General features: G+C 36.7%; 1 protein-coding gene across 5 annotated transcripts; it reads right to left on the bottom strand.

Moving 5' to 3' along the window:
- Positions 1-8,393: 8,393 nt before the first annotated feature.
- Positions 8,394-24,307, bottom strand: LOC107773291 (putative late blight resistance protein homolog R1A-4). Of its 5 annotated transcripts, none has more exons than XM_075239656.1 (5): positions 24,173-24,307; positions 22,100-23,153; positions 11,851-15,116; positions 10,598-11,756; positions 8,394-9,302 (listed from the first exon to the last, which is right to left on the bottom strand). In XM_075239656.1, the coding sequence occupies exons 2-4, from the start codon at positions 23,117-23,119 to the stop codon at positions 10,634-10,636; spliced, it is 5,409 nt and encodes a 1,802-aa protein (XP_075095757.1). In that variant the 5' UTR covers positions 23,120-23,153; positions 24,173-24,307; the 3' UTR covers positions 8,394-9,302; positions 10,598-10,633. The 5 variants fall into 5 exon arrangements, with proteins under 5 accessions (XP_075095757.1, XP_075095758.1, XP_075095754.1 ...); XM_075239657.1 differs by lacking the exon at positions 8,394-9,302 and adding an exon at positions 10,331-10,528; XM_075239653.1 differs by lacking the exon at positions 8,394-9,302 and having other exon boundaries at positions 10,331-11,756.
- Positions 24,308-24,561: the final 254 nt, after the last annotated feature.

The raw sequence follows: 24,561 nt of genomic DNA, 5'->3' as shown, positions 1-24,561 counted from the left end.
CCAGACCCCACAAGAACCTGGAAACAGGGTCTTCTTTCACTAATATGTTTGCTATTTTGTGCAGGTACATGGAACTGGCTTGGTCAATTGCTGCAATTTCAGTCAGTGGTATCAGCATCTCAGATGCTCATTCTGCTGAAAGTGCATCAATTTTACCAAGTTTTCCAATCCAACTCTCAACTCATCTCCATACACAATCACCATTGCTTACCTTCACCAATATGTCAACAGCAGCTCCAAAGCAAACACTTCCAGGAGATCCCTGTTTCTACTAATCTCATGAAGCAACAACATTCACATTAAACTCCCAAACTATGTTGCCCTATGCTTCCACAAAGAAAAAACCAACATGAGACCTCTCATTCTCCTGTCTCTATGCAGCAGGTCCATTTACAGAAACCTGCCACCAATTCTACTTTTCAGTCATCGGCTCTAGTTATCATGCATTTTTCAGTCAGCAAGTTAGGTCTCAGCAACAAGAGTCTACCCATGGCAACCTCTTACCTAGCAGTCAGCAGCTAGTTGCCAGCCATAAGCCTTAGTGGACATTTGAAGAAAGACAATGTTCACTCCTAACCCAACCCGCTAGGTAAGATAACTTTCAATTATCCAATTTAAATAACAATTATTAAAGTAATTTAAGTGAATAAACATCTTAATCTTATACATCCCCCAAGAACTGGTAGTACAAATCATGAGCTTCTAAGAATAGAGTATACAAAGCGGAAATGAAATAAATACATAGTCTGTTTGAATAATACATAAATAGAGATTTTATAAATCTAAGACTACCCTGAACAAGAGGCAGCTACAACAGGAACGCAGGTACATCTTCAAGTCCCGCAACCAACGAGCACAGCAACAACAACAGCCAACATTTGCACGCAATGTGCAGAAGTGTAGTATCAGTACAACCGACCCATGTACTGAGTAAGTAACAAACCTAGTCATAGATTGAAAGTAGTAACGAGCTTCTACCAAGGTCGGGTCCACAACCAATAGTACACAACAACATAAAGCAAATAATACCAGAAGTAACTCAGAGATAAAATGCTCGGCCAAATCATGATTTCAAAAAAAATAGTTCTTCCTTTCAAATACATCAATGAAACCCAAATCGTTTGTCGGAGTTCCTAAAAATATGAATAGTTTGAAAACAATAAATTTCTCCCAAAATCTTGTCAATAATAAATAAGATGTTTCATTTTCCTTCCGGATAACCCGTATAAAACAAATACATCACTATGCCCATCTGTCAAAAATATGTGAGAAATTATGAATGATGTGATGTTGTACAGTATGAGGAAAAATACATCTCTATGCCTGTATGTCATGTGTGCATGCCAATGCGATGCAATTTAGTGATAAAATCATAAACAGCCCCTCGGGCAAACCTCACAGTCACTCGTGCCACTCGGGCATACCTCACAATCACTCTTGCCACTCGGGCATACCTCACAATCACTCATGCCTCCCAATCACTCAATACTCGGCACTCGGCACTCGCACTCAGTAGGTCCTGCGCTCACTGGGGGCATGTACAGACTCCGGAGGGGCTCCTTCAGCCCAAGCGCTATATCAAGCCAAATCATGGAATAATCACTCAGGCCCTCGGCCTATATCAAACATGTTGCGGCGTGCAGCCCGATCCCATAAATATGCAACATGCTGCGGCGTGCATCCCGATCCCATAAATATCCTCACAAATCAGGCCCTTAGCCTCACTCAGTCATAAACTTCTCAAGCCACTCGGGCATTTCAGTAAATCAGGGTAATCGGCCCAAAATATTTATATGCATCAAAATAAAGTCATAAAACTGAGTTATTGTATGCAATGAAATGAATATGACTGAGTATGAATTTTCAATTTAAAATAAATAATTCACAGCAATATGACCTCTGTGGGTCCCAATAATACTAGCACATAACCTCAACATAATTTTTAATATGCTTTTCAGCTCAATTTCTTTAACACATAAAATCGCATGGAAAATGCCAAGATTATTTAACTATAAAATTCCACAGAAATAATTATGTCACAATTTTTATAGTGCACGCCCACACGCCCGCCACCTAGCATGTGCGTCACCTCCCAACAATTCACAAAATACATATATTCAGGGTTTATACCCTCAACTCCAAGATTAGAAGAGTTACTTACCTCAATCCAAGCAAATTCTCTATTCCAATAAACCTTTTCCTCGTGATTCGGCCTCCGAATGCCTCGAATCTTAGTCAAAATAATTCGATATAATCAACACGAGGTATAGGAATCAATTCCATATGAAAATGCTAATTTTCCATAAAAAATCAAAATTTAGCTCAAAAATTGCCCGTCGGGCCCACGTATCAGAACCCGACAAAAATTACAAAATCTAAACATCCGTTCCGATACGAGTCCAACCATATAAAAATTATCAAATTCCGACATCGGATTGACCTTCAAATCTTAATTTTATATTTTGAAAAATTTTATAAAAATCTGATTTTTCTTCCATAAATTTACGGATTCATGATGTAAATGAATATGGAATCATGAAATATAATCAATATAGGATAAGGAACACTTACCCCAATGTTTTCCCGTGAAAATCACCCAAAAATCGCCTACACCGAGCTCCATAAACTCAAAAATGAGTAAAAATGACAAGAACCTCGTTTTATAGACCCTCAGCTGTTTCGGGCGTCACAGGTAGCGTGGGGCGCTGCCTGTGGCGCAGTTTCCAGCATCCCAAAATTCCCAGCGCCAGGGCTAGCGCCCCACGCTACCCTGGGCGCTCGCGGCGACGGAAAATCATTCCCGACACGGAAACAGGCATAACTCTCTCATACGATGTCCGAATTCAACGATTCTTTTTGCTATGGTTCCGTAATTTCAATACGGATCTAATGCTTCAATCAAAACTGAATTTGGGGCTCATTTGCTTAATGTGATACCACATATTCTTGAAGAATCGACATCGAACATTCTAGGTTCGATGCCGAAACATAGCAAATCAATCCGGAATGAACTCAAATTTTGCGTACAAGTCATAAATGGCATAACAAAGCTATTTCAATTTCAAAAATATAATTCCGACCTCGATATCAAAAAGTAAAACCCCCGGTCAAACTTTTCAAAAATTTAACTTTCGGCAATTCAAGCCAAATTCTACTACGAACCTCCAAAAAACTTTTCGGACACGCTCCTAAGTCCAAAATCATCATACGGAGCTATTGGAATCATCGAAACTCCATTCCGGGGTCGTTTACATATAAGTCGACATCCAGTCACTATTTTAACTTAAGCTTTAAATCTTGAAACTAGGTGTTCCAATTCATTCCAAAATTTCATTGGACCCGAACCAATTACCCCGGCACTTCACACAACAACTGTAAAGTACAATTTGAGAAGTAAATGGAAAAACGGGATTGTAATACTCAAAACGACCGGCCGGGTCGTTACAATTACACACAGATCATCAATGTCATCATTCTTCTCCACTGTATTGGCATGCCCCTTCTTCTTATACTTTTTCGGGAGACGACAATCAGGGGCTTTGTGACCGGTTTTTTCACAATTGTAGCAGCTGCCCTTGAATTTCTTTTTGTTCTGCTCCTTATTCTGTCCAGAAGACCTCTTCCTCTTCTTACTTTTTGGAGTAGTCTCCTCAACGATATTAGCTCCCATGATCGTTGAATTTTCACGAGACTTCTTCTTGGCTGTTTTGTTGTCTTCCTCAATCTTGAGACGAATCACAAGATCTTCCAACTTCATTTCTTTGCGCTTGTGCTTAAGATAGTTCTTGAAATATCTCTACGAAGGAGGCAATTTTTCATCATTGCAGCCACTTGAAATACTTCATTTATGACCATACCTTCAACAATAAGGTCATGAAAAATAAGTTGAAGCTCCTGAACTTGGGTTCCAACAGTTTTGCTGTCTATAATTTTATAGTCTAGAAACTTGGCAACCACGAACTTCTTCAAGCATGCATCTTCAGTCTTGTACTTCTTCTCAAGTGCGTCCCATAATTCTTTCGAAGTATTCATCGCACTGTACACATTGTACAAGTCATACTCTAAAGCGCTTAAGATATAGCCTTTGCAAAAAAAATCTGCCTACTTCCACGCCTCAACAATTATGAATTTCTCGTTATCCGGCATGTCCGCAGCAGGCACTGGAGGTTCTTCACTAGTGAATTTCTGCATACCAAGTGTGGTAAGCCAGAAGAACACCCTTTGCTGCCATTCTTTGAAGTTAGCTCCGGAAAATTTTCCCGGTTTCTCTGCCGGTGGAACATCAGTCCGGTCTGACGAGGCTATCGTCGTTGCTGCAACAATCGCAGAAGAATTTCCGTTATCAATTGCCCTTTCTCACTGTAAACAACAGAAAAATTTAATTAATGGCAAAACCAGAACAGTAAACAATATTATTATTAACAAAACAAAAAACAGTATGTATAATAAATAAAATCAAAGTTTTTTTTTTATATACTGTTTCACAAAAAACGATAAAGTTTTTATGTTCTTCAAATCGTTTTATGAATTTCAATACTCTCATGAAGTTTTTTATATCTTCAAATTAGAATAGTAAAATTCAGAAGGAGTAGAAAATCACACAGGTTTTAATCTCCACAAACAAAATACAAAATATAATAAATTAATTTTCTTAAGATTGTTATAAATCTGTATTTCTGTAATAAACAATTAAACTTTCTGAAATATATAAACAAAACAGAAAGTTAGTAATACTTGTTTAACGAAATAAATTCTGAAAAAACAGTATAGGATAAATCGAGCCCACTGAATATACAGTGTGTTCTTAAGGAAATTATTTCCCTCAAGTACCCGAGGTGCTGGAATATATCCTCCCAGGATAGAATAATTTAACTCACCGGAGTGTTGGTACCAAAACGCCAGTGAACAGCGAGCCACTCGAAGGATGTAAAAACACACTAGAATTTTTGTACAGAAGAAGAAGAAGAAGATCAGAAAATTTCGTAAGGAAAGATTCTGGGATTCAAACTATATTTATAGAGTTGCTGGCATTGTTTCTGAAAAGGTTTGCAACCTTTAAGAAATAACTATGGCTGTTGGAACAGGGTTGTTTGAAATATTGCGAAAAAATGAATTTAAAATAATCCGGAAAAGAAAACGGGCCTGACCGGACCGGGTTGCGGGTCATGGGTTATTCCGTATTGAATTTTTCGTTAATTATTTAATTAATTAAATAAATAATTGAAAGAATTTTTGTCCAAAAAGATTAATCAGCCGAAGTCGAGCCGAGCGACAACGACGGCGCGAGGCTTGCCTTCTTCTTAACTCTTTAAGAGCTAGAAGAAGAGCAATTATATATATACCCATCAAAAGCCTTTTCTTTCTCCAATATGGGACAATGTCCCTTTGCCAAGGAGGGAAACTTCCATTTCTCATTCACCCTCTTTAAACTAGATAAACTTAAAATCCCAACAGCTCCCCCATAGAGGAAGACATGTTTAATTCGGGAAAAACTTTCAAATTACTTAAAGGTAAAACGGTACTATGGCCACTTAATCTGATTACCAACTTGATAAATGAACTTACAATTTTTTCATTTTGAACACTTCAACTCATATATTTGTGAACTAATAAACCCTTCAAACGGGGTATGTATAACAATTGTGCTGACATTATAACATGTCACATTCTAGGATTATTTGTTGCTTGATGTGTATAATTTGTGTGTCCCGCTTCTTTTAACCAATTTATCAAAATTTTGATTTCATTTTCTTTCCTTTTCTTCTTCATCGTCCACTACAGATAGGCCAACTCCATCTATCGATTTCTTTTTCTTTTCAATGCCATCACAAACACTACAACTCCTCACACCTCTGCCACTAGCACCATCATACCATCACGAATAAGTCGAAGTCAGTAGAAATTATCTCCACCAGAGACACAAAAAAAAGGGGAAAAAGAAGAAACACAGACAACTCCATTAATAGTTCTGTCTCTAAAATCACAAGCTCATCACTCTTTTCCACCTATAGACCACCATAAAACTACACTAGAACGCTCCACTACTTTGAAACCATGATCCCTGAAATTTCAAAATTAATTGTTTTTAGGGAAAATGACACTGTATAGTCACTCTCAAAATAATAGCCGAAAAATATTTATTTTTTCTCGATTTTAGAATTTTTTAAATCAAATTATTGTATTCACGCGCGTTAATTAGGTGACTTGCACAAATTTTATCCACATCACCTGTGCCACTGCCACATAAGTAGGGTTAACTCTCAGAAGGGTTTATTAATTCATAACTGTGTATGAGTTGAGGTGTTCAAATGGGAAATTATAAATTTATTTACCGGGTTGACAATCGGGTGCAAGTTTATATAGTCAGGATCTGTTTTGTCCTATTTAAATAGTTTTCCAGAATAATACCTAGCATGACTCAAGCTCTACGTGTATATTCATAAATAAATATTGTTATTAATGTCGACTTTTCCAACACAAAATGCTTGATTTGTTTCTCCACGAATAACTGAAGCATAGTTGTGTAGGACTACTAAAGCTTACGAATTGTTAAATTAGTACACATTGGCCATTATAAATGATTATAATTCTACTGTTCTAGCATTAGATAAATATCTATCTATATATTAATATAAAGGAGGGCATAGCCTAGATGACTTTGGCACCTCTTTTTGGCAAAAAAATCTATTTATCTTTTTTGTCCTTCTTTAATTTATCTTTTTAAATTTTTTGCTCATTCTTTGCTTCTTTTCCACTTTTATTAATTGCTTATTTATTATTTTTAATAAGAAAGACTATGAAGATTTGCGACTGCATTGAAGAGTTGTAATAGTGAGGTCAAGAAGAATCACACCGTTCACTCGAAAATGGAATAAATAGACAACCGTTATTTCTTCAATCTTTATTACTATCAATAAATGTCCATAATCCTTTAAGATATTTAGAAAAATGAAAAAATGAGTAATGAAATGATTCAGTTTCAGTTTCTAAAACCCCCATTTTCCAGTAACTTTTCATTTTCTGGTACTAAATTGTGATGATCCGATAGGTCATTTTGAGTACTAGCTTTAATTTTCGTGTTCTGAGACCTCCCATAAATTCATTTGATATTTCTTGATTTGCGTACGTGGTCCGTGTAGCTTTTCGAAAAGCTTTTATGTGAAATTTTGAAGAAGATAAAATTTTGACTAAAAATGATACTAGAGTTGACCACGGTCAACATTTTGGGTAAACGACCCCGGATCGATATTTTGACGATTCCGGCAGGTTCATATGATATTTTTAGACTTGTACGCACGTTTAGTTGGGGTCCAGGGTGACCCGAACGCATTTCAGTGTATTATGTGTGAAATTGTAAAAATTGAGTTTAAGTTGAAAATTCTTGAGTTTTGGAGGATCGATTCTTGTTATTTGATATTATTTTGATGATTTGAGGTAGCGAACAAGTTTGTATAATGTTATTACACTTGTGTATATGTTCGATTTGGAGCCTGAGGGGGTCGGGTGAGTTTCGGGTGTGTATCGCATGAAATTGGTTGGTTTTAGGATTGCTCGTGCAATGCTGGTTCTGGTGTCAATTTGCAAAATGCGAGATCTGGCTCGCATTTGCGGTCCAATGATCACATTTACGATAAGGGGCTGGTGGGTTGGTACTTTGCTTTGCAAATATTTGATCGCATTTGCGGCCTCTGAGAGTTCACATTTGCGACCTTTCAGTCACTTTTGCGACGTGGAGCTAGCAGTTGGCAGCTTCGCAAATGTGAAGCTTAGCTCGCATTGCGGTTAAGGGTTGTATCGCATTTGCGAAAATTTATCGCATTTGCAAACAAGTGTTCGCAAATGCAATACCTGCAACTAGGTAAAAGAGGAGAAAACGGGACTTAACTCATTTTACACCATTTCTCAACCACACACTCTTGAGGCGATTTTTGAAGAACTTTCTCTTCCCAAATTCATTGATAAGCAACTCTAATTCATTTTCTATCAATTTTTTATTACATTAAACACTCAATTATGGTAAATATGGTGTTCTTTCCTTCAAACGATAGAAAACCCAAATATGATAAGAAAATTAGGACAAAAAAGATGCCCATGAAAAAGAATTTTTTAGAGAAAGATAAAAACTAATGATCAAACAACTAATTAACTAGGCAAAGCAAACTAAACAAAAAGGCTCAAACAAAGATAATGGAACACATATTCTACTACTAGAATAGAATTGAGAGAGAAAAACTACTCCCTCCGTCTCAAATTATTCGTCGGGATTTTTAAAAATAGTTGTCTCAAATTATTTGTCATTTTAGAAGTTCAAGAGTAATTTTTTTTTTTTTATTTTACCCTTAATATTAATTATTCTTGAAGACTACAAATACCTTAATTATGAGTAACTATTAAATGAAAAGAGATTATATCTTAAAATATAAATAAGGGTAAAATAGTCAAAAAACTTTCCTATTTAATATTTTCTTAAGGAGGTGTAAAAGAGAAATAATTTGAGATGGAGAGAATAGTGTTTTACCAAAATTCAAAAATCCACTCAAGTCATCATAGCGCGATGGAACAATCACGACAACAAGTCCGACTATCAAACACACCTTTCTTAATGATGGAAATCGTAGCTTCAAATGTCGGCGAACCAGAATTTCGGCTACGATTTTCATTACCAACAAGAAAGGATGTCTGGAGTCGATCATAAGCCATGGAGGGGAAACTGTTCCGGTTGTGGCAGTGGCGGTTAGGCCGTGGTGGTAGTAGCTAGTAGTCGTGGCAGAGGTCAGGATTTAGGGGTAAAATTAGAGGGAAAATGTAGATCTCTTTGATATCTACACGCATATGTATGTAAAGGCCTGGAACTTGACGATTTTGAAAAGGGGTGGCAGCTAGGGTTTCAGTCAAAGCTAAGTTAAGGGAGAATGGAGAGAATTTTGGGGATTTGAGGGGTTTGGATACGAATAGGGGGAGAAGAGAGGAGATAAATTGTGTAAAATTGTAGTATTTGGAGCACCACCAACAGCGGCGTACGGTGGAGGCCGCAGCGGTGGAGCAGAGAAAGGGTAAGAGGGGGGAGGCTTTAGGGTTTGGAATAAATGACCAAAAGTCTAATTTTTGGCCTTTTTGTACGGGGAAAGGGAGAGATTTAGACTATTGGATCAGGGGGAATGAATGAATGAAGTTTGATCTTGATTTACTTAATGAAGCAATATAGTTTCAAGCCAAAAACTGTGACGTTTCAAACCCCTTTCCTCGCATTTGGCCCTGATATTGTACTGTTGGCCACTTTCTCTTCCAAATTTGCCCCAGATCTACCAAATTGAAAGGGAAAGTGGTCAAAATCTTTAAACTCTTAACCAATTAATGTACAGTGGACATAAATAAAATATATTTGGTCTTTTGTAACTCAAAGATGCAAAAAATAGGCATTTAAAATTATAAGGACGACTATGTGATGATAGAATCCGACAAAGTTTAATTTACAAGAGGACAGGGATAATACTAACCTTGACTTTTCAATGACAAAGTGGATACTCCTAAGAATGATCATATCAAATAATTTGCTTAACAATGAATCAATGAAAGCTCGAAATCAAGTAAACATTCTTTAGTACAGACACCAGATAACTCTGCTAATCGAGGCTTATTTTTTTGTTTTTACTAGAATTTGAACCCTGATCAATATTTGCACCAACTTCATTAACCACTAAACACACCCTCAACTACCAACTTCCAACCCTTTACATCTAGAAGAGTTGTACTCCGTGCCAAACTAGCTAGCAACAAATCCTGAGCCATATGTAAGGAAACATACATGTTTATGCGGTACACATATCACTACTATTTTGTTTTTTAGCAGTGGGTTTGAACTGAGAAACATGGAATATTCACTTTACTAAAGGTAATTCAAAACCATTGAGGAAACGCACTCTTAGAAAACTTGCATGCTTAAAATATAGCAAATCTCTCCACTTAGTATTCTATCCTTGGAACTAGTATCGACAATAACATGTTTAAGATCTTCTCTATTTTTTTATTAGAAAAAATTCATTTCAAAGTTCTACTATTCCAAAAGAAGTCTTATTTGGTAAGTTCAAAGCATCTATAATTTCTTAGAACATATCTAGACTGGAGGGAATCTTGAAAGAGACAAAAGGATTGCAATTATCTCTGCTTTACAAAGAGGAAATGCCTCCAAGACATTCATATTACGAAGAGGAAATTAATCAATATTCAATAGTATTACACAAGCATATACAAAGGTCTCATATGATTTAGTGTTAAGTTTGGAACATTATTGCAGCAACAAACAAATTCAAAGGTCACACAAGAATCAAGATTTATTGTTAGGTTTGAAACATATTACACAAGCAAACACAGCAAATAATTCAAGTTTGTATGATAATGTCCACAATAACTAGCAGTGTGAACTTCCACGAATTTCCCTCTTAATCACAGCATCGTGCCCTCACCTCCAAAATCAATTATTAGAAAACTACCATACAATAGGTAAAATACAATACTTCTTTGGCTCAAACTGCAGGACATAAATCAAATTAGTTTAACCAGTTAAAGTTTGACCACACAATTTATGTAATAAACTTACTAGTGCAGAATCTTGGCCAAGGGACTCCTGAATTTGCTAGATAAAGATTTTGAATCCACCATTTCCCATGTCAACTTGTGTATCCTGAATTTGCTTGGCCGATTCAGTGACGGAAAGGCTGCACCAACTAACTTCAATGCTTTGTATCGAACAGTTGTAACCGAAACAAGAAGGGATCTCTTTAAGCTTCTTACATCTTTGCAAAACCAGTTTCTCGAGACTAGGAAACGCATCATCAGAGACATCCCATTGAGAGATAACTACATCGTCCAGTTTCAACACTTTGAGTGCAGGGAACTCATCATCTTTGACTTCCCATTTTTCTCCCTCAAAGGCTTTATGTAGCAACTTGAGTACCTCCAGGTTAGGAAGTATTGCAATTATTGATATTTCTTTCCAGGGTAGGCGAAAATTTGAAAGTGTCAACTTCTTGAGATTCTCTGGGAGCATAAATTCACAGGGTTGTGACAGCTTTTTGCCATTAGAAAACACCTTCAGCGATTCCAGATGAACTAGAAAGTCCAATGTGGGGAAACGAATGCAATCCTTTCTCAACTTCATCGAATAATAGACAGATTCCAAAAATCTACACTTCAACTTTTTGAGATTGGAAAACTTCCTCATCATTTTTTCCATGTCATCTCCATAAGCAAGAGATGGGGTCGAAAATGTTTCCAAATCATCTAATTTGGAAGAATTCTCAATGACCTCCTTTGTGAAACCAAAAGCAGCACGATCATTTATGTGCACATGTCTCAACCTTGCCATATCCCAAAGGCTGTCTGGTAATGCAACTTCCCCTCTCAATCCTTTAATCAGAAGTGTTTCCAAGTTTTCCAACTTGTATATCCAGGCGGGAATGGAAGTCATGCCAGTTCGAACAGCTAAAAATGTCAAATGAATTAGCTGTTCAATTTCATCTGGGAAGGAATCCAACAGGTTGATTCTCTCTAAATCCAACACCTTAAGGAGTCTGAAGCATTTAATGAAGGAGACAGACAGTACATTCGTCTCTACACTATTAGCTGTCATGAGCAACAAAGAGCGAACAGGGGAACCAACTAGCCTCAATGAGGCAAATCTGCCATCAGGACTTACTAGCATTCGACGTCTCTCTAGATCTTGTAAATCAATATCGGGAGAATCCTTAGCTTGATGACTGGTAATAAAAATAAAGAATAGTGGAGAAAAGACCAACAATGATATCAATTAGTTAAAGGAATTGAGAATACAAAGGAATTTATGAATAGTACCTGTATACATATTGCCAAAACTTTTCTTCTTTTGCTTTATTCTGACAAAATTCATGCAAGAGATCATGAATTCGGCACGATTTAACCCTGCCATTATATCTCATTTTTGCATCCATTACTAGGCTTCTGCTAATAAGATCGACCAAGTAATCTTCTGCCATATCTTCTAAGCTCTTTGGTTTATGTTTTCTAACCAAGCCCTCGGCAATCCACTTCCATGTTAACTTTGAGACTGGAATTTCTTCATCTTCCATGAATCCTCCAAAGTAAAGAAAACAAGGTTTAAGATATTCAGGTAAATGCTTGTAACTTAACTCTATTATGCCTCTACTGCTCGAGTCACCAACTGTAGTAGTGCTTAGACTTTCGGCAACTTGTAGCCATCCATCTTCTTTAGTCTCCATCTTTCCAAGAAGACCAGCCACCAAAACAACTGAAAGGGGTAATCCTTGACACTTCTCTGCGATTCTTTTACCAACATCCACAAGTTCTGGAGGACATTGTTGGTCTTGAAATAGCTTCTGTACTAACAACATCCAACTTTCTTCCTTATGAAAAAAACGGAGGCGCAAAGGATCTGTGGTACACTTGGCATATGAAGCTACTTCAGCATGACGAGTCGTTAGAATAATTCTACCTCCTTGCTTATCATCTCTAAAAGGAGTCTTGACATCATCCCATGCTTCAATGGTCCAAATATCATCCATGAAAATGAGGTACCTCCTTCCCATGATACTTCTCCGCAACAGGTCAGCCAAATCTCCCTCACTCTTTTCTTCAACATTTTCTGGAAGTCCAATATTAATTTGTTGTAAAATGTCAATCAACAATGATTTCTTTTCATATCTTTCAGAAATGCAGCACCACACACAAACATCAAAGTGATTGACAGCTTTGCAATCATCATAGACTTTCTTGGCCAAAGTGGTCTTTCCAAGTCCAGGCATTCCAAAAATGGTTATAACATCTAAGTCAGGGGATCCTCCAATTACTCTCTGCTTTAATGTTGCCAAGACATCTTCAAAGCCCACTACTGCTTCATTTATAGTTGGCTTCTCAATATGAGTGGAGATACGGGAAATCTCGCCAAGAGAATGTGTTCTGGAATCATACAAGTCACTGGTTGAGATCTTTATGACTCTTCCTTTGATAAGCTTTATATCTTCTACAATATCAGAGAATGTATGGTGCCAAATCGTTCCACCTCCATTAGCAACATATGAGTCAATGATATATTCCACTTCATACGCTACACCTACCACTTTTTCCCGTACACTTCTCAACTCAACATGCTCATTACGCTGCTGGGCAATTTTCTCAAGAAATTCTCTTAGAAATTTGAGCTCCCTTTGAATCGTCTCAATTTGACGCTTTAAGAGAACAATTCGGCCGCCCTTAAAGTTTAAGATCTCTGCTAGATTTTCAACGAGTAAATCAAGAAAACCTAGTCCATCAGTCATGGGGAAATTAGTTCTTGACAGTTTTGGAATTTTAGGACAAATTTCTCTGTCCTCTGCCTTGATCAACTTTATTTTCTGTAGCACATCCGAAAGTTGAAGGTCCATTCTTCCTGCCATCCCTTCAACATCTATTTTTGAGCAATGAGACTCAATGATGGTATCTATTTCGGCAGCCACCACATCAACACAACTTAAGAGATGGTTTCTTCTTTCTTGCTTTGCATATTGCTCTGGCAGATCCAAGAGAAGCGTTCCCAGAAATTCAAGATCCATCAGAAGGTTATCAAAATTATCCTTCACAGGATCTACTATATTGATCTGATTCTTCAAGAGTTTCCTTAAACTGATCTCTGACTTGATAAGCTTTACCTTCACTGATAATTCAAATGGGCCATGAAACAACATTTCATCCATGTGTTCAGTCACATTTGTTATGTCACAGACGTTGATGACATGCTCGAAACTGTCGGATAGAGCTTCAGCGTTCCTTGAGTGACAATCACATTGCCAAAGAACATCTATTGCAATTGTTGTCAAGGCTTTCAGCTCCTCAGAAAGGATTGGGATTTCACCTTTCCAAGACACCGTTGAGTTGGGAATGGATTGCTGTAGATCCATCAGAAAGAATTCTGCCTTGACGAGTTTGATGATTACTGTCAGTTGAAGAAGTGAAGAAGTTACTTGCGTTGACACCTCTTCTTCCTTCATTAGATCAAGAGGAACTGAAGGAGCTGCTTGATTCATCTTGTCAGATTGAGCCTTGACATATGTCAAGAGATCATCAAACTTTATATTCTCACTACACTGTCTCCGCAAATCCTTCAACAAAGTTATCAAGAAACTCTGGTCTTGATGAATGGTTTCAATTCGGAGAGCTTTAGAAATCAAGGACGTACTCCCTTTATCAGCAAGCTCCATGAAATTGTCGACAAGAGAATCAACAACGGCTACAACAAGCTCATTGCTGTAAGGAGTACGATATTCTGATTGTGAAGAATGTGAAGCCTCTAGGGCTATGAGATAGTTGTCTCTCATCTCTGCCTCAAAAGATTTCATCCTTCTCAAAAGATCCGAAATTGCGTGACTCATTTCATGTTCCATCTTTCTACTTAACTTTTCAGGATAACACCAATAAGAAATGCATGCCGCTTCACCAACTAGAGCTATAATACGAGCCACGAGATTCTCCAGTCTCGCAGATTTGATGAAAAATATGGACATCAACTTGAGGAATCCCCTGAGAAAGCTCAGCTTTACTTCAAATATTTCCATTTCTCTTTTCACAGTAGCCTTAGGTTTGAGTCTATATCTCACTAAACACTTCAGATTCAGAAGAAGAGTGCTGATAAATTCTATTGCAAGTTGAGTACGCATGGGTGCACCCTGTGCCAACAATGCCTTCTTGAAGTAGAAGGGAGGATTGTTTTTTTCATTCGCGGAAGAACTAAGGAGGAAATGAGCACGTTCTACTTCTTGTCGAAGTTCAAAATCTTTGAGCATAGAAGTCAGTTGTGATTCCAAGATCGACAGAGCAGAGTCTACTCTTCCATATTTTGCATTAATACATGCCTCATGAATGTTGGTTCCTATGGTTTTCATGGTTTGGTAGACAAGATTGAACTCCTCCTGCCAACTTGGCCGTCTCTTCAGAATGAATTGTAGATATTGAAGTCTTATATTGAGCTCCAAGGCCACACGTCTGATTTTTATCTCATCATGCTTCTCTAACCACTTCATACACGCGAAGGGGTCTGTCATCAACTTTTGCTCTCTCCTAGAGTAATGAGTGCATAAGTCTTGGATGCTCTGCCAGAAACCAAAGGAAGGTTAAATTAATACTTCATTTTATTTGCTATTTGCTAAAACAATTGCATGTGTTGCTTTCATTAAGAAGGTACTTCTGCAAACCACATCAGCTATGAAAGTTGCTAGCCCAACATTTCCAGTTTGCTAGAGTCTACTCAAATTATTGAATCAAGTTGTAATATTCATACGCATACTCTAATTTTCGCCTTCTATTTTCCTCATATTTTCTAATGATGGCAGCCGGCACTCATTTTATTACTATATCTATTCAGTATTCATAATCTTATGTGCAAAACTATGAAATTAGTTTAGCACTTTAGTCGTAAGTTCTTAAATTCTAAATTAGGCCTTCCACTTTAAGCATCTCATAAAAAGAAGTCAATTTCTTAAATGGTCACTCAAGTTAGTTAGTGAGATTGTGTAGTAAAATCACTTGTCCCTATTTTGAGACAACTCAAATTAGCATCAATCTCTTTAAAAATAAAAGCATTCAGAGAAGCTGCCGAATATGTGATGTGGCATAGCATTTAATATAATTATAGAAATTCCTTTATTTTCCATGTCATATAAGAGTGAGCCCACACTAAATAACTAATTTTTCTGATGACACTCGATGCTTCTCCGAAATACAATCCCAATTATCATGTACATAAGAAAAACCCCAACAATTCATTATAAGAATTAAGCAGAAACTTATAAATTATTTCTTCTCCCCTAAAAAGGAATTGAAACAGAAAATAAGAATCCATTATCATCGAAATTCCAGCTTAATATTCGCACGAATTGTTCTTCTACCAAAAGAGATCCTACCCCATTATCATCAGAAAATTACAGTTACTTTTTTTTTTTTGGGGCAAAAAATTAACTACTAAACTCTCTGTTACCCCAAAAATACAACTCGGTTATCATGTGTACAAGAATACACCCAGAAATTCAATGATAGAATCCAGCTAAAACATATTTATTTTTCACTTTTCCCTTATAAGATAAGAAGAGAGTATTTAAGGAATTGTTACATTAGGTTAAGGAGGTAGAATAATACGAGCTGAAGGCTGAGACAGATAAGGTGGTTGATTATCACGCTACGTTGTTCTTCAGTAGCCGTTCCTAATTGTTCACTTAGCTCAAAAGCTAGTTGTCAAGGGCTCAGTAAAGGCGCGCTTAAGCCCTGAAGCTCAGAAAAGCTCAGGGAAGGCGCTTCGCCTCGCTTAAGCTGCATTTCAGTGAAAGGCAAGGCACTAAGACATGCAGCTCATTGCCCATGAGTTTTATTGGGAATCAAGTGGCACTAAACAACAAATATAATCAGAAGATAAATGTATTAGTTGTAAAGGAAAACATTACAAATGAATTTGTTACTTCCTTTAGATCTTTTCGCCTTCTATAACTCCATAAAAAGGAATGAACTTCTATTAATTGATTAAACTCACAAAAGGATAGCCCCTAACTTATCATGTCACTGTAGTTAATTCTTTTTCTATTCATTACTTTTAAGAATAAAAGTAATGGCAACCATGGTTTTAATTTACTTAATCCAAGACTTTGATAACTTGGAAACTGAGAAAATAAAGTGAAGTTTAAGTTATATATATATATATATATATATATATATATATATATATATATATATATATATATATATGACCTGGGATCGAATCCCCCCCTCAATGCCTTATGGGTTGAGCCTGTCGCACATGGCTTGCCTAGTGCGGCTTACCTCCCCTGTGTGGTTTGCAGGCTATTACACAGGGGGAGGTTTACCCAGTGCGCACCAAGTGTAGCGGCTGCGGGTTTCCCTCTTAACAAAAAAAAATAAAAAATAAAAAATTAGTGTAAATACTAGTCTAAGGAGTACAATTTTTTTAAAATTATATTAAATTTCTAATTGAATCACGAAATATATGCCAAAGAAAAAATTTTAAGTTCCAAAATTGATGATTCTTGATTCTATTTTGCCAACTCAATAAAAGAAGAAACTTTGTCCGACAGGAGTTCTCAGTCATCTCAGTCAATATAGTTAACACAATTTATTTAAGATTTATAAATGCATCCTTTTTAGTTTTAACAAGATCATATAACTTTGAAGATTTAGAATTATTATATTTTTGTTTTGAAAAAGCTATATGTTCTCATGTTAATTCTAAAAAGATATAAACATGACATCATCTAACTGACATAGGACGTTAATACTATCCTAGAAGAAGTAAAAATATGAAACTCATGTAAAAATCAGAATTAGAGTTTATTTTTTCAATTAATTCTCATGGATTTAGTGTGTTAGTTTTCTTGTATTTGTATAATCAGTTTTTATATTTTAATTGGGACGTTTTAAAAGTTAGTATAATTTGTATCAAAAAGAAAATTATAAATTTTTATATTACCAAAATAATATTTTTTATATTTTTCTAACTTTTTGTAATCAATATTTGTATTTTGTTATGTTTGTAAGCGTGCTCATAATTAAACGACCAAATTAAAAACCAAAAACGGCATTCTTAATTTCTTCGTAGCAATGTATGTGCACATAGTATAGAATATACTACTCCATTTAAATTTGGTTTCAGCCTCATCGAACTCTCTAAAAACTATTTAAGAAAAGTTGTGTAAGACTACAAATACTTAATTAGAATTAAAAGCTAAACTAATAATAACATGGACCATCGTGTGAACAATCGTGGTTATATTTTTTTATATATAAAAGATAATTTTTTAATTGATTTTAGTGTCCTAAATATTCGGATCATATACATAGTTTAAATAGAAAAGGATTTAATAAGTCAAATTTTAGTTGGTTTCAAAATTCTAATATTAGGAAAATAACTTAAATTGTAATTTTATCCAATGTGAAATCTAGAGGGTAAAAAACGCAAACGATATTTCTCTAAGAGCCTTCGTGCTTTTAATATAGTATAGATATACACACACACACACAAAAACAAACACTTGAAATTCACCAGACAAGGCGCCTGGCCCAGATGGTTACACCATGGCTTTCTTTCAAAAAGCTTGTGAATTCCTTAAATGTGACATTATGAATGCAATGAATTATTTCCATCAAACAGGTCACATGGTTAGATCGTGTAATGCCTCTTTCATAGCATTGGTTCCCAAGAAAAGAGGTTCAGTGGAATCGAAGGATTATGGACCAATTAGTTTAATTAATGGTGTCTACAAGCCGGTGGCTAAAGTTTTGGCCGAAAGGTTAAAGAAGGTGGTGGGGAAGCTGAGGGGAGCAAAATGCATTCATAAAGGGCAGAAGATCTCTGATGCATCTCTTATAGCAAATGAAGTACCGGACTGGAGGACCAAAAGTGGCATGCCTGGGATTCTCTGTAAATTGGACATTGAAAAGGCTTTTGATCAGTTGAACTGGTCTTATCTCACAAACATGCTAAAGAAGATGGGGTTTGGTTTTAAATGGATAAGGTGGATTGAATTTTGCATAAAGACTGTGAAGTACTCGGTTCTAGTGAACAGGGGACCAGTTGGCTTCTTTTCTCCACAGAAGGGTTTAAGGCAAAGAGATCCTCTCTCCCCATTCCTTTTCATTCTAGCTACGGAAGGTTTAACAAGAATACTAGACAAGACAAAGCAATTGCAGTGGATACAGGCGTTCCAAGTGGGTAGAGATCCTTTGAATACTATTAACATCTCACTTTCTCTATGCAGATGACACCATGATTTTCTGTGAAGCTGACAAACCACAAGTTCAGAATCTCAATCTAACACTCCTCATTTTTGAAGCTTCATCTGGATTACACATCAATATGTTGAAAAGTGTTATATACCCGGTCAATGAGGTAGCAAATCTAGAAGAACTTGCTGGGATTCTCAGCTGCAGCACTGGCACATTTCCTACCACTTACCTAGGTTCTCTAGGAGCGAAATTCAAGTCAACAGGGATCTGGAATGGCATAATTGAGAAATTTGAGAAGAGACTTTCCACTTGGAAAATGCAATACTTACCCATGGTGGTAGACTGATACTAATTAACAGTGTGCTTGACAGCATTCCTACGTACTACATGACTCTCTTCCCTACGCCAAGTTCAGTAATTAAGAAGCTCGAAAGATTGAGAAACTCATTCCTATGGGAAGGTAACAGCCAGGAGCACAAATTCCACTTGGAAAAGTGGAGCAGGTGCACTCAGCCTACGGCAATGGGGGGCCTGGGTATAAGAGATCTTAAGCTACACAACAAAAGCATGCTTATCATTCTAGCTACGGAAGGTTTAACAAGAATACTAGACAAGACAAAGCAATTGCAGTGGATACAGGCGTTCCAAGTGGGTAGAGATCCTTTGAATACTATTAACATCTCACTTTCTCTATGCAGATGACACCATGATTTTCTGTGAAGCTGACAAACCACAAGTTCAGAATCTCAATCTAACACTCCTCATTTTTGAAGCTTCATCTGGATTACACATCAATATGTTGAAAAGTGTTATATACCCGGTCAATGAGGTAGCAAATCTAGAAGAACTTGCTGGGATTCTCAGCTGCAGCACTGGCACATTTCCTACCACTTACCTAGGTTCTCTAGGAACGAAATTCAAGTCAACAGGGATCTGGAATGGCATAATTGAGAAATTTGAGAAGAGACTTTCCACTTGGAAAATGCAATACTTACCCATGGTGGTAGACTGATACTAATTAACAGTGTGCTTGACAGCATTCCTACGTACTACATGACTCTCTTCCCTACGCCAAGTTCAGTAATTAAGAAGCTCGAAAGATTGAGAAACTCATTCCTATGGGAAGGTAACAGCCAGGAGCACAAATTCCACTTGGAAAAGTGGAGCAGGTGCACTCAGCCTACGGCAATGGGGGGCCTGGGTATAAGAGATCTTAAGCTACACAACAAAAGCATGCTTCTCAAATGGCTCTAGAGGTATGGGCAAGGGGATTCTGGTTGCTGGAAAAAGGTAATCTCAGCTAAGTATGATGCTCAGAACAACTGGTTCACAAAAAGAGCTACATCAACATCAACACATGGCACTGGTGTTTGGAAGCACATCTCTAGGTACAGGGATGAGTTCTTCGAAAACATATCATACAAGGTTGGGAATGGAGTACATGTGAAGTTCCGGAAAGATAAATGGTTGGGGAACATTGTACTTAAAGAATCATACCCAGCACTTGCCTCAATTGCATGCAATCCTGACTCCACTATTGCTGATAATAGAGAGGGGAGCACATGGAATCTCACTTTCAGAAGGAACCTTCAAGATTGGGGGTGTGATGATTTTTTGAACCTATTAGCTCTGATTGAAGGCCATAGTATAATAGATTCACATCGAGACAGAATCTCATGGGAAGGCACTAGCAAAGGCATATATAGTTAAAGCTGGCTATAATCATGTGAGTTCTCAAAATGGAATGATTGAAAACTGGCTTTGGAAACTTATTTGGAGGACTAGACTTCCCATCAAAGTGATTTGCTTTTCCTGGACAGCTCTAAATGGTGCTTGTCTGACCCAGGATAACCTCACCACAAGGAGCATTCCATTGGTTAACAGATGCTACATGTGCCATAGGAACTTGGAGTCCATCATCCATCTTCTACTTCACTGCCCAGTTGCAGCAGAACTTTGGAACTTCCTCTCTGTTTTTGGACTGAGTTGGGTGCACCTCAGTCAATAAAAGATGCATGCTGGAGTTTTTGCGGAGTTGATAAAGCCATCAAAAAAGTCTGGAGGATGATCCCAGCTACTATCTTTTGGTGTTTATGGAATGAAAGGTTTCACAAATATTTTGATGGAATCTCAACTCCAACACACACTTTGAAGGCTAACTGTTTAACCAACCTATACAGCTGATATACTCTTAGTCTCTTACCCCTGTAAATTGCCCAATTAATTTTTTGGATTTTGTTAGCTCCTTAAACTTAGCTTAGCAACCATTGTACTTGAGCTAACACTACTTTTACTTTTGTAATTATTCTGCATATACTTGATGCCTTTCAATGATATCTCTCTTACTTCATCAAATATATATGCACACCCAATCTAGCAATATGTAAGCATAAACCTTCTGTTTTCAAGATGAACTCCAAGGTTTATGTTTGGCTATTGCTTTGCAACTTTACAGATTTTTTGGATTCTTTGCTAGCATTGTATAAGCATGATGTTTTAATTATCAGTGACTTTGTGTTCACAAGATTGACTACTTTATTGAATTCAATCATATATATATGTTATCAAGGGGCGAAGGGTCCTCCTAGGAGCATCTTTGATTCTTATCTTGGTTTAGTCTAGCTAATTTGAATTCCTCCAACATATTTTAATGTTTGAATTAGTGTATATGCTTAAATGAAGTAGGACCTTCTTTCCAGTCCTTCAGGTAATTGTGACCTTAAAATTCCTAAATAATAAATTTACTAAATTAAGAACTGTTTTAAAAGTCTTGTTTCTCTAAATTTACCTAGAAGCAGGAATGTTGGAAGAACTATTAAGATAACGTAATTCACGACAAATAGGAAAGATATGAAGGAAAAGGTCCTTTAATCCACTATATTCACTGAATACTAATGAGCTTGAATTTCATTGATCTTGCTAACACCTAGACAATATGACATTTAAGATATCAATGCATCAAAAACTTTCACCTTAGGTCCAATGCGCATAAATAAATAAAAAAGTGAAAGCAAAAAATTATGGCAAATGCAAGGAATTGGAAGCAGCTACGGAATATAACTGTAAATAGCAATTTTGTCGTAGAACAAATACAGCAGGAGATTGAGTGTAGATTAGAGATGTTACAGGGTACAAAAAGAGCTAGTAGATATCAAGTGTTATTCCACAAATTATGTAATTAACTGTTCTTCTTTGAGGCCTAGCTGACTATTAACAACATTTCTAGAAGGGGGGTTAAAGTTCTAGGTGCTCTTTAGGTGAATCAATTTGGTCGTTGGTATGGTAACATTTCACATTTATTACCGAAAAGAAAACCATGGCAAATAATAAGAAATCCATAAAATACCTTTGGATTGATAGCAAAAGAGTGTTTGGATGCTCCTACTTCCTTTTCCATAACTTCAGCTCGTAAAAAATCTATCCTTGTTATTGCTTCCTGTCCTTTCAATTTAACATTCTCAGTGCTATGTGTTAACCGATCAGCTATTGAAGTCCCCAGATATTGCAGAGTTTCAGACAGACCCTTGGTTGGAAACTTTGAATTTTCCTTAGAATTGTGTAACTCAACCACACTGTCTAGGACAAAGTCCACAAAATATAACGGAAGATCGTTTATTGAACTATCAAAAGTCAACAACAGCTCTGAAGCTTTATGCAGACGAGTAAGAACGTCTCTGGCATCAATCTGGATTGCATCCTCACACCTTCTAATCGATGAAGAAAGATGTTGCTCAAGTCCCTGAGCAATTTCTTTGGGGATGTCATCAAGCCAATACAAACAATTCAGGCATGACACTGAATAAGATATGTCACTGCAAAACTGCTGCCAGATATCCATGTTGGTTTCGCGCTTAGCAAACCCATCTCTGATGGACCAACGGAACCTTCTCTCGAATGTTAGCTTGAAAGAAAGAGCCTTCATTTTCTCAAGTAGGTCAGGAGCAAGACGATCAGCCATGCAATCGACCAAATCCTCCAAAGTATATGAGACAATACTGAACATATCATCACAATACCTCCCCCACGGCTTCTCTGACTCCCATAACAGGACAAGAATTTCCCTGATCTTTGGTTGAATAGCTTTTCGTACTAAGTTACCCTCTATACCAATGTGACCATAAGAAAGCCTATTATTCTTATAATTACAGCAAATCGTAGACATATCATTTACTTGATTATTTATGAAGAAGAAGTGATTTCTTAAAGACTCGGGGAGTGAATACTCGGTCAATACACGCAAGATGCATTTCAAGAATCTAGCCTCCATTTTAAGTATCCGGTAGTGGCATTCATCATGGACGCCAACGCAAAATTCACCCACCAAATCATTTGGCCAAGTGTACCAGTATATTGTGCTCAGTTCCATTTCAAGCTTTTGAAGGACGAGGACAGTAGTGAAACTGAAAGGAAAACTTCAATTTTAGGACTGCAACTATGCACAACGTTCAGTCTTAAAAATATAACTAAATCATGCCAATTTGGTTTTGACCTATTTTTCAAAGTATTCTCCATAACACTTATGTTCCAAAGCAGACTTTCCCACTAAGATTTCATATTGAATACGTATATTAGTTATTGTTATACATCAGTAATTGTCTAAAATTGGTGGACACTATATATCCAGGAAGAATTTGCAAATACGTTTAAACACTAACAAAGAGAAGGAGATAGTTAAACCAAAAACAGCATCTAACAGCAGTGTCCAATATAGACTTTCTTTTTGGTCTATATTTAGAACGGCAAAAGGGCTATAGTTGTCCCTATACTTTCAAATATTGTTTATATCTACACTCGGTTATACTATTCAAATATATATACCCTTACCTTACACTTTTGAGCTAGAATACCCCTCTACCGTTAAAACACCCGGATCCACCAATTAAATGAACACGTAGAGGGCTATAAACATATTTGTTACCCAATTCATTTTGCCAAACCGAACCATTAATTCGTAACCTATTTAGCCGACCCAAAGACCATTAGCCCTTCACTTATCCTTAATTAATCCAAAGCTAATGATAAATAATCACATTTCGTAAAAATGTGCAGAATGTTTATATGGAAGTTCTCATTTAATTTTTCACTGCTGCAGTCAACGACCCCTTTGTGATTAAAGTCTAGACAAAAACTTATCCCGACAACAAGGAAAAGGCAAAACGCAAACAGAAAAAGGAAAGGGAACGAGAGAAGCTGCAAGAGATAAATTTTTGGGGAGATCAGTGAGGCTGAGAGAAGAGATAAAGAAGGAATGGAATTTGTATAATGGGATACCGGCGGCGAATGAGAAACTGAAAAGGTGGGAAAAAATTTAAAATAAAATAAGGTAAATGAAAAGAAAGTAGAAGCATGTTAGATAAATCAGAGCAAAAGGAAACAAACTAAATTAGAAGAAAAGAATGACGAACAAAGAGCTACACACCTTAATCTCTCCTAATGTAGAGCACCTTACACATGAAATTTCTTTAGCCTTCAAATAGCTAATTAGAGATGGTTGTCATAAGCTTAAGTCAATTATATTAGTCATTTTTATATTAGCCTTCAATTATTTTTTTGTTTCTTTCACATTTTGTCTTTCTTTAGTACAAGTCACATTCACCATCAATAATGAACCACGTGAAAGAGACATATGCAGCGTTCGTCAAGCTGTTGTTTAATTTTGACTTGCCAAAAGGTCTTTCTTGAGTTTAATTTTATTGTTGATCTCCAGGTCTTTCTCTATTGCACTAGTCAATGTTAAGCCTTATTAGATTTTTATTTAATTTGTATATACTTATTCACCGTTTTAGATCTCAAAGATGCATGCTCAAT

The sequence above is a fragment of the Nicotiana tabacum genome, chromosome 19 (genome assembly GCF_000715075.1).
Source record: "Nicotiana tabacum cultivar K326 chromosome 19, ASM71507v2, whole genome shotgun sequence".
NCBI lineage: Eukaryota > Viridiplantae > Streptophyta > Magnoliopsida > Solanales > Solanaceae > Nicotiana > Nicotiana tabacum.
This window is presented reverse-complemented; position numbering and strand designations above follow the sequence as displayed.

Coding starts and splice junctions, on each gene's coding strand:
- LOC107773291 (XM_075239656.1), bottom strand. CDS start 23,119: ATGGAACTGAGCACAATATACTGGTACACTTGGCCAAATGATTTGGTG. Junction 15,117..22,099: donor CTTTTGCTATCAATCCAAAG/GTATTTTATGGA, acceptor GGTTTCTGGCAG/AGCATCCAAGACTTATGCAC. Junction 11,757..11,850: donor TTTTGGCAATATGTATACAG/GTACTATTCATA, acceptor TTTTATTACCAG/TCATCAAGCTAAGGATTCTC.